At 38.8% G+C, this 11610-nt stretch overlaps 2 protein-coding genes across 2 annotated transcripts in view; both read right to left on the bottom strand.

The window, feature by feature from the left end:
- Window positions 1-782: 782 nt before the first annotated feature.
- LOC122736581 (GTP-binding nuclear protein Ran-like) lies at window positions 783-1088 on the bottom strand. Its single transcript, XM_043978909.1, has one exon. It carries the CDS (start codon window positions 1086-1088, stop codon window positions 783-785), a length of 306 nt encoding a protein of 101 aa, XP_043834844.1.
- Window positions 1089-7825: 6737 nt separating this feature from the next.
- The window catches only part of ADAMTS12 (ADAM metallopeptidase with thrombospondin type 1 motif 12), a 569738-nt gene continuing 565953 nt past the window's right edge, over window positions 7826-11610 (bottom strand). The window contains 1 exon segment of the mRNA XM_043975705.1: window positions 7826-8004. Coding sequence (XP_043831640.1) covers window positions 7826-8004 — 179 coding nt within the window.

Raw genomic sequence — 11610 nt, 5'->3', positions numbered from 1 at the left:
GAACTTCTCAGTTTATTTGATTTTGTATATTGTGTATCTAATATATTATATTTACTGACAAATCTAATTTTTTTTTAGATATTTGAAATACAACTTTATTATGATCGAAACAAAAAAGGAATGGGAACGACTGTAACAAACAGGATTCACCACTGAATATTGTGATGGGACTGTAGCAATCTTATTTGAAACTCAAAGGGACATAATTGCAGTCCAAAACAGCTAAATATGCAAGTCCAAAATATGAATTATATATTTTTTTAAACTGCCACATTCACTCCGAAGCCCATTGATCTCCTTCAGCATCCCAAAGATTAAGCACATGGTTCTGCTCAGCTATATAATAAAGTGGCAAACACACTACACCACTGACATCACAGGAAAGTTGCCTATAAAACTAGACCTCTGATGCTGGGCTCTAGTTTCGATCCTTTACAGGTCACCATCTTCACCATCTTCATCGGGGAGTACAGTTGTCTGAGCAATCTGTAAGTCCTGCTCATACTATGCTGCCAGTGCTGGATCCATGACAACCTCTGGAGGAGCAAGAGCAGGCATGGCAACAAACTTCAAATTGGGGTCTCCAGTAAGTTTTCTAGCAAGCCAAAGGAAGGGCTTCTCAAAGTTCTAGTTACTTTTGGCTGAAATGTCATAGTACTGGAGATTCTTCTTCCTATGGAAGACAATTGATTTCACCTTGACTTTTGTCCTTAATATCCACTTTGTTGCCACACAACACTATTGGGATATTTTCACATACTCATACCAGATCTCTATGCCGGTTAGGTACATTCTTGTAAGTAACTTGATGTAACATCAAACATTTTAATGGCACACTGAGCTTGGATGTAATAACTATCTCTCAGGTGACCAAATTTCTCTTGGCCAGCTGTATCCCATACATTGAATTTAATAGACCCTCTGTTAGTATGGAACACAAGAGGATGCATCTCAACACCCAAGGTGGCTACATAATTCTCCTCAAATTCACCAGTCAAGTGACGTTTTACAAAGGTGGTTTTTCCAGTACTTCCATCACCAACTAATACAAGTTTGAACTGCACTTGGGGTTCTCCTTGGGCAGCCATCGTTATGGTTCTTCCAGAAGCATCTCGGTCTCTGACTGACTGAACCGTTCCCATTGTGTTTATCTGATCTCCTTGCTAGTTGGTTAAGCTCCCTCGTGCAAGTTGAAGAGTTGAACTGAACTGGAAGTTGGGAGTCCTGGGTTTGGAGTTTAGAGTCCCCCTAGGTGCTGGGCTGCTCGCAAGAGTGTATCAACAAATCTAATTTTGATTTATTGCTTTGTAGTATAGTTTGAGAGCTGGTATTGCTCAGTCCCTTTCATTCTCCCCCTTTAAAAAATATTTCCCTTGAGATTCTTTAACATTTTTGTCTACATAAGTGTTTTGTTATTACTTGTCTAATTATATAAATAGTCCTTTGCTAGTTCTATTGGTATGATATTAAATAAATAAATTTATGTAGTTTTCTTTTTATTTTTGATTATACTGACTTGCCCTACCTTTGAGAATATAACATTTCCAATTATTTAAGGTCTGTCTTTGTTTCTATAAATAGTGTTATGTAGTTTTATAGAGTTCTTGGATATAGCTAGGTAGGTAGACTTCCAAGAATTGTATATATTCTTTAGTAATTTTAAATAGAATTTATATTTCTATCTCTTCCTTCTGGGTTTTATTGGTATCATATTGAAATACTAATAATTGGTGTAGATTTATTTTATAGCCCAAAATTTTGGCGAAATTACTATTTCAATCAAATTTTTTTTTTTTTTGCAGGGCAATGGGGATTAAGTGACTTGCCCAGGGTAGCACAGCTAGTAAGTGTCAAGTGTCTGAGGCCAGATTTGAACTCAGGTACTCCTGAATCCAGGGCCGGTACTTTATCCACTGCGCCACCTAGCTGCCCCTCAATCAATTTTTTAAAGTTAACTCTCTATGGTTCTTAAATATACCATCATGTCACCTGCAAAATGTGATGATTTTGTTATTATCTCAGTTTCCTTTTCGTATTGCTATTGCCAGCATCTATGTCAAATAGAAAGTGGTGTTAATGGACATTTTTATTTTACCCTTGATTTAATTAGAAAGGTTTCAAGTTTATCCTCATTAAATATAATGACAGCTCTTGATATATACTATTTGTCCTTTTAAGGAAACATCCATTTATTTCAATGTTTTCTAGTATTTTCTTTAAAAATAACCAGCTAGGGTATTATAGGGTAAATAGGGCAGCTAGGTGGTGATAATTGTGCATTTTCCTCCATCTCTATCTTCCATGCTCCTTCTTTATTTCAGGTTTTTATCCTTTCTTCCTTTTCTCTTAACTGCCTTTTCACTATGCCCTCTCCAAGTTTAGGGTTCATTTTGCTCATGACTAATCCCTTTCTGAACCTATCCCTCCTTCTTAGATTTTTCTTTCTCCTATTCCTATCTATATCCAGGTGGAGTTGATTGTATCCCCTCACCAAAGTTTGTGGATGTTCTGCTTCCTTTTCACAAGTTGAGGTGAAAGTGAAGTTTAAGCAACATCCATTTCTTCCATATTTTATATATTCCTTCTTGCACACCATGCCTATGTATAAGTTCCTCCATCTTTTCTCCCGTGTTACTTAGCATTTCCTTCACTGATCCCTTTTTTTTTTATCGCGGAACCATCAAAACATAGCAAAATTATTTATAGATTACAAGTCATTATTTATAACAAAAGAATACTAGACAATGAGATACACTCATGGAAATCTAAAAGTAACTATTTTTTTATGTGAAAGTGCTTCATAATGACAAAATGTCATGAAAATATTAAATTATATACAAAAAGATTCACACAGAAACCTCTAGAGAATGCAGTCATTTATTGATCTTCCAGAAAGGCAGGTTACCATAACAATTTGTTTGTTTTTTTCCCCCCAACTTCGAGGTGTAAGTGTATCCCTTGAGGAGATTGATAAGGGAAATCTATGAAACAACAAAGCTGGGAGGGCAATGCAGTTTGTGGGTTGTTGTGTGTAGCATCACAACTATACATCTACTCCTGAGGATAAAGACAGGTAGAATTGTACTTCCCCAACCATGGAATTTTAAATAACATTACTACTTCTATTAATAATAATGAGAAAGGTATGAGTAATGTAAACTGAAGGAGTCACATGAAATACAATTAATACAAGGCAGCACCATTCTATTTGTAACACATGAAATTATGGTCTGTCTCCTGAAGCTGCATGCAGCTGAGCACCAGATACTGTTCCTGGGCTTTGCCCTGAACTCATACAGTAAAAGATTGAAAACTGGAAATCTTTGTGACCAAGCCATGTTTGGACTAGGGATCTGAAGGAAGGAATGAAGGAAACGAGTATGTATTAAGAACCTACTTTATGCCAGGCATTGTGCTAAATTCTTTACAAATGTTATCTCACTGGATCCTTACAATTACCTTGGGAGATAGGTGCTATTATTGTCACCCCATTTTACAGTGGTGGAAACTGAGGCAGATAGCAGTTAAGTGAGTTGTTAAGGCTCAGACAGCTAGTGTCTGAGGCTGAATTTGAACTCGAGTCTGCCTGACTCCAGACCCAAGACTGTTATACCTCCTATCTACTTCTTGTGAAAAGTTGGGACATGTGGTCTAGATGGGGTTTCAATTGGCATCCTTCAGGGAGGGGTTAGGATACTAAATTGTTTGGCTTCCTAAATTATTCTGAAAGTTACCTGAAAATTTTGTGAAATTTCCATAGTAATTTCTATATCTGACCCTAAAAACATCTCAGTTGGTAGGTAGGGAAGATTTGAGATACAGGTGGATTCTGGTTTAATAAAATCCAGCATACAAAAATTAAAACCCACAGAACAGAGAAATTAGATGATTATTTGTATCACATTCTTCACTTTGCAAACAAATAAAATATAAGTTTGACTTGAATTACAAACTCCCACAGTCAGTATGACTTGATTTACAAAAATTGAATTTGTAGACAGCTTTTCAGGAAACCTCCCTATTAGCATGTAAAGTCTGATACATCTGCATAAAGATTTGGGGATTTTTTTTCTCCTACAGTATCATTTCAGCACCAGGCCTTGCAGCCATCCTCTGGTTTTTGAGAGCTATGTATATGTCTTTGTTTCTCAATTCCAAACCTATCACTTAATCTTTAAAGTAGAAAGAAAATCAAGTCGGCACAATACTACTTCACATCTCTGTCAGCAGAACCTTTGGTGAAGACAATAGTCAGGTTTTTACCTCCAGAACATACAACTCTATCTTTATTAACCTAAGGTTAACTCTCATGGTGCCAACTTTAAAATCTGTCAGCTCATTAGTCACTGAGTAATTTGGTTGCCCTTTATCTGTGTGGCTGAATGGCTAATGTATGAAATACTCTTTCATAATTTAGGGGTTTTTTTTGGTACTGTTGGCCAAGTAGGTGTGTCAGATGAACAATTAATCTTGTATTTGAGCCAGGCTCTGGGAAGGGGATATATGTATATGTGTGTATATAATCACATATATCATCATATATGTCTGCTTTCTGGATGGGATCTATGGAGATCAATCTGACATTTTCCTGTGTGCACCTTGATTGTAGGACTCAATTCTCTCATTGCTACCATTCTCATCTGGTCAGGCAATGTCTAGTCTTCTTGAAAATGTGGTAAGTATCCTTTTTACATTTATGAAAACAGGAAGGGTTAAACCTGTAGAATTCAGTAGGATAGCAATATGTCAATAGTGAAAGTGTCATAGGTAAACTCACAGGCTTAGATCCCTTATGTCATTTATTAGACTCCTATGGTTAAGCATAAGGACCAAACATGGTCAGGTTACATTAGGCTAAATTGGATTACTTAATTAACATTCAGGATAACTAATACTTATAAATGCTTTGGGAACAAAGTCTGCCAAATTTTCCACCATAAAAACCAGGAGATTTTCTTCCATTTTACACCATTTAGACTTCTGCCTCCAACTTGACCATTCTCCATCACCTCTTGAAATTGACAGGGTTAAGATTGATTACTATGAAAAGCTCATTTCCCTGACAACAGTAAATATAAGTATCCTTCATCTTGTTCCTTGCCTTAAAATTTAGCCCCATCACATATAACTCCATTAGTATTTCCTTCATCCTTCATAGGAACTTAGAGAGTTTGACATTCATAGCTTGAAAAATAAAATAAAAAGCATATAATATAAACTTTAAGCACATAGTATCAAAGTAATAGAACTGGCATTGGCCAGCAACACCATTAAGTACATTTTGTACAAAGTATGTATAGTTTCATATACAAACACTCTATATCTATCTATACACATATATATGAATATATTATTTCTGCCACCATCCAGATATCAGCACCATTAGTCAATAGCACCATTCTACCGAACAGATGTTCTATGGGAATATGGGTAACTGTAACTAAGAATAATTTGCCTCAGAAGATGAAATAAATCATTGGAGTAGAAATGTTGATGAGTCTGGGAATGTGCTATCCCTTCCACAAAGGTAACAAGATTGACTGCCAAGAGGTGGGGGCTTAAACTTGTTTCTCACTCCCTTAGTGGGGTTTATATTCACTCACACACACACTCTCTCTCTCTCTCTCTCTCTCTCTCTCTCTCTCTCTCTCTCTCTTGTTCTCCTTGTTCTAGGTAAGATTCAGAAACCAAACCAATAATAACATCTTCCCTTAGCCCTGGGCTCTAACCAACTCAACTAACTCACCACAGATCCTCAAGTATGGGAAATCAATTTATTTGCACAGTAAGTTGTTAAATTTAAAGGTAATTGCTATCAGTGTCAATTAGAGATGAAACAGGAAACTGCATTCCATTATTCTACCCCAGGAGTCAAGAATGACTCAAATCATGATCTCTGAGATGCCAGGCTCATGGATCAATTACATTCAACAAGTGAAAACACCAGACTATAAACTCCACAAGGGTAGAGACAGTGTCTCATCTGAATTTTGTATCTCTTCTAGAGTACTGCAGAGTTCTTTTGACATATATTTTTCAGTCCATTATTATTATTTTTATTTAATAGTTGTAGGGTAGGGGGCAGCTAGGTAGCACAGTGGATAGGGCACCGGCCCTGGATTCAGGAATACCTGAGTTCAAATCCGGCCTCAGACACTTCACACTTACTAGCTGTGTGACCCTGGGCAAGTCACTTAACCACAATTGCCTTCACTAAAAAAAAATAGTTGTAGGGTATATAAATATATTTATATGTGCACATGTATATGCTATTGATCAGAGTGTTTCATCCATGCTATAATTTTATATATATTTTAACTTTAACTTGTAGAATCTAGTAGAACATAAACTCTTTGAGATCAGGGAATATTTGATATTTGCCTCTATGTTCCCAGCTCTAAACATAAAACCTAGTCCATGGTAGAAGCTTGCTGAATTTAATTGAACAAGTATTTATGGGGAGCCTACTTGAAGCTTCATTAGTTTTTATCACTGAGGCTATAGACTTTGTCCTACCCACCACAACCCTTTCTCATGGATGGTTGTTTTTATTTTATGAACACTCTGCCAAAAGCTCACAAAACAGCAGTTCTAGCCATAAATATCTTATTACAGTCCTCAGGAAAAAACAAATAAAAAGAAAAACTTCCTCCTGGCACTAACAGGTGTTACTCATTAATTTCCTACAGCAGTTTACTCTATATCAAGCTGGGAAGTATGTCACTAAATGCTGAGCCTCTCTGAGGAGATAATTGAGGAAGTTTCTTGTACTAGATTTGGGAATTTAACACCAGGTTCCCACTTTTTCACAATTTCCTTGTTCTTTCTGAAGTTTAATTTTACCTCTAGCATCTAATTCTTTAACTCATGGTTGCTAATGATATGCCCATACTAACTTGCAGAGGGTAACCCATAGCAAATCTATCAGCAATAAAGTGATTTTATCAGGAATAAGATTGAGGGTAGAATCATGTAGGTAGGAAAGAAGTATCCCCTTCTGTCCTAGTGAAAGGACACTTCCTGGTGCAGAAGAGAGAATAAAAGCAGATCACCTAATAATGGAAATGTGTGTCTGTGTCTGTATTTCAGACAGCCAGCTTTGTTTTTTTTCCCCTCACCTTTGACAGACTCTCCCAGTATCTAACAATTCTTCCTTAATTCCTCAACATTCCATTTAAGCTTGTTTCCCATTAGTCTAATATCTCAGGACAGAGACACAATCCACACAGATATAGGTCTGAGGGGTATTGGTCAAGGGATATACTAATTCTTCCATTTTGCTGTCCACTGGATATTGGTCAGAAAAAGATTTTGCTCATCCTGGGTTAGGTGTAGGTAAACATGACTGTTAAGACCTATAAACTCCAAGGACATTAAACAACTTTGATGGGCAGGTGAGAAGGCAGGGTGTGCTCATCGAGGGTAATCAGTAAGATTTCCTTGTAGCCTCTAGAACCACAGTTCTGTCTTGGCATGCCTGAGGTAGAATGGAAATGTGGGACCCCTTACATTCTTTGAGGAGACACAAGACTTCATAGAATTATCCAACTTGGTACCTTTCATATATGTTATGTTCTGTAAAGAAAGGCAGGAATCCATAAAGTTAACCTGATTGGGCATCATACCTTTCTGCCAGGGATCAGCACATATTCCAACTCAACAACATCCCTTAGGATAGAGGAACACAATAGGATTTTTAAAAATAACCCAGTTTTTAAAAAAATATCAAAGAATTGAGACCTCAATAAAATTAACCCGGAGCCCAGAATTCATCATGTCTAGCAGGTTGTTGCTGTCTTTGGTGGAGGATGGATTCCTTCTGGCTTCAGAGCAGTTTGGATTTTCTGAAGCCTTGTCGATTTCTTTGCTGTCGAGGCTGGACAGTGTGAGGCCCAGCACATGTGTAGCAGCACTGAGCTCTTAGAGTGATGACAGAGCATTTGCCCATAGTTTTCAATGTCTGGCAGAAACTGAATGATAGCTTGTCCTTGCTGCAAGGTATATCTGTGGGAGAGAAAGATGGGGGCAAAAAGGAATTATGCTTTGTAGGTGAATGGCTTATTCTGCTGTTGATTTGGCATATTTATGTTTCTAGAAATTTTTCTGTCATAGTAAGATATGATAGGCATTAGCACAAATAAGACCTCAGAGTTCCTATCCTCATGGTGTTTATTATCTAGATGGGGAGAGTGTGTCACATATATATGACCACAATGCAAGGCAGTATATCATAGGTGACCTGAATTACTACCTTGGCTTGGTTATTAGCCATTTATAACCTTTGGCAAGTTACTTCACTTCTTGGATTGGTCTAGAAATTTGAAGATCTTTCTGTGCTTAAAAATTTTATGAACTGTAATTTTTTTTGGTGGGGCAATGAGGGTTAAGTGACTTGCCCAGGGTCACACAGCTAGTAAGTGTCAAGTGTCTGAGGCAAGATTTGAACTCAGGTCCTCCTGAATCCAGGGCCGGTACTTTATCCACTGCACCACCTAGCTGCCCCCTATGAAATGTAATTTTAACAAAAGACATTAGATGCTCTGAACCTGTTGCTGAAACCTGGCTCTCCCCCAATGATGTAGACTCCCTGGTTGCCCTTTCAAGGACTAGCTGCATCTTCTTCACTCATTCTCCTTGGCTTTCTAATTGAAGTGAGTTAGGGGGTACACTACTTGCTCCCCATGAACACTTTCAGGGTTTTCTCCTACCTCAATCATTCAGCAACCTCCTTTGAGGTCCATGCTACTCATATCTACCACCCAATCAAAATCCTGGTAGCTGTTATCTTCCGAGTTACTCCCCTTCCTTCCTCAAGAAGTTTATGTGGCTCATAATTTTTCTCTTCTCCTTAATCCCTGTTCTTATACTTGGGGACCTCAAAATATACAATGACTCCTCTTCAAACATTCAAAATACTCAATTCCTCAATGTACTCACTTCCCATGACCTAATCCTCTATCCCACTTCAGCCACATACAAAGGATGATCATACTCTTGGTCTTGTTCATCACACACAAATGTACCACTTCCATGTTCAAATATTTCAAAATCTCCTTATCTGACTCTATTGGCTTTTGACTTCCCCTTCTGCCTTTCCTTGCCAAATCTCATTCTTTGTCCATGCAGCATGTCCTCCAAAACATCTCCCCTTCAGTTCTTTCCTAGGCCATCTCCTCATAACTAGCCACTCCTTTTCGCCATTTTGACCCCTTTGTGAAGCAGTTAAACTCTACACTGTCCTTCTCTTGAATCCCTGGCCCCCTTATCATATTGACAATTATGCCCTGCCAAGTCTCAGCCTTGGGTAAGTCCCACCATCTGTCTCTCTCACCCTTATATACATGCTGTTGAACAAAGGTGGAGAAAGCCATGCAACTATTCTGACTGGATTCACTACAAATTTATGTTAGACAACCTCAAGTGGATCCTTTTGTTGCTAGACAATCTGTCTATACCTCCTTTCCTGACTTACTATTCTAATCTTTACAGTGGTTCTTCCAAACCCTTTTATCCCTTGTCAAACCTCCCATGGCTTCCTTCCCCTTCTCTCATACTCTCAGTTGAGAGCTTTGCCTCAATATGTTATGGAAAAAATTGAGACCATTCACTATGAACTCTCCTTTCTCCCCTCTTCCTCATTTTATATATCATTGAGATGCCTTCTTCTACTTTCTCCTAAGGTACTCCTGAATCCAGGGCCAGTGCTTTATCTACTTTGCCACCTAACTGCCCCAGCTCAGTTGTTTTTTAATCACTATTTAATGACTTCCTACTAGATTACCTTCAGCCACCTTTCCAAACTTTCTTCTCTATCTTCAAGTTCTTAACTTTATATCTCCCCCACTCCTCATCAACAAATTACCTTGCTTTCTATATTTTTGAGAAGACTGAGACAGTTTGGCTTCAGCTCCCAACACTCAACTGAGACTGCTCTAAGATCACCAATTACTTCTTTTTTTTTTTTTTTTTTTTTTTGCGGGGCAATGGGGCTTAAGTGACTTGCCCAGGGTCACACAGCTAGTAAGTGTCAAGTGTCTCAGGCTGGATTTGAACTCAGGTACTCCTGAATCCAGGGTCAGTGCTTTACCCACTGCGCCACCTAGCTGCCCCACCAATTACTTCTTGATATCCTATATGTCACTTTAACTATGGGTGCACCCCAAATGCTCTGTCTTGGGCATTCTTCTCTCTCTGCATTGCCACACTTGGTGACCTCATCAACTCCTATGGATTCAATTACACCCCAATCCACTTATATATTCAGCCCTCATCTCTTCCCTGAGTTCCACTCTTATATCACCAACTGACAGCTGTTTATTTCCAACTTTAAGTTCAATAGGTCTCCCAAATTCAACAGAATTTACCCTTCTTCCAAACTTCTCTATTTATATTGAGAGCACCAACATCTAGTCACTCAGTTTTACAAGCTCATTGTCATCCTCAACTCCTCATTCTCATTCATCCCACGTATCCAACACTTAGCAAGCCTTGTTGATTTTACTTGCACAGTATCTCTCTCTCTCTCTTTTTTTTCTAGTTAGAATAAGGTGGTAGTTTATTTAGGGCCAAGGGAAGGGTGGGGGGAGGGAAACCATGACAGAAATCCTTGGACTTCTCATGGGGAGATAGGCACAAAGCACATGGCTCAGAGATACCAAATCTCCTCGAACAGGAGACTGGAAGGTACTTTTATAGAGGACTGATGGGGGTGGACCATCTGCCTGTGAAAAGTTCCTTTAGTGAGAGAGGACCATCCCCCACTGGTGGTGGCTGGGGGAATTGGGTGAGGAGTGGAGGACCATCCCCCACTGGTAGTGACTAGAGGAATTGGGTGAGGGGTGGTTATGGATCCCTCTTCAGGACACAAAGGCTGCAGCCACACCCAAATTTATCTCCCCAGGGTAAGGGAGACCAGAATGAAGGGTAGGAATCCCAAGATAGCTCAGTCCTATTTGGTTCAGCTTATCTCTCTATGCCTTATCTGTCCTCTGGTTTAGTTTCTCAAGGAGAAGGTTCCTTGATGTGCTCCAGAGAACTTCTGGGGTGCTCTGCATCCCATGACATTTCCCCACTTCTCTATATATAAGGAAAGGGGACAAAGATGCTTCTGAAACTGCTTCATGCTGACCGGGGGTCGAAGAAATCACAGCGCAAGGGAGGGGGAGGGGCAAGTGCACAGTATCTCTTAAATCTATTTATCCCTTTCTCTCCACTCACATGATGAACATCCTGGTTCAAGTCTTCATCCTCTCTCTCCTGGGCTCTTGCAAAGCTTCTTAATTAATCTTCCTGCCTAAAGTCTCTGTCTTCCCAATCCATCCTCCACAAAGCTAACAAAATGATTTCTCTAATGCATAAGTCTGTCTATGTCTCTCTCCTGCTCAGTAAACTCCAGTCACCACCTACTACATCTGGGTTCAAATACAACTTCTCTACTTGGCATTTAAAGTCTTTCACAACCTGACTCACACCTCCCTTTCCAGAATTATTACTACCCCTCACAAATGGTATGATTTAGGAAAAGTGACCTTCTTGCTGTTCTACACACAAGATATTCTAACATTTCGTTCCCATTTCTGTGCCTTTGTAAATATATACACATATAATTTA

Source organism: Dromiciops gliroides, chromosome 1, assembly GCF_019393635.1.
Source record: "Dromiciops gliroides isolate mDroGli1 chromosome 1, mDroGli1.pri, whole genome shotgun sequence".
NCBI classification, from domain to species: domain Eukaryota; kingdom Metazoa; phylum Chordata; class Mammalia; order Microbiotheria; family Microbiotheriidae; genus Dromiciops; species Dromiciops gliroides.
Note: the sequence above shows the minus strand (reverse complement) of the source record. Positions and strands in the feature narration are given on the sequence as shown.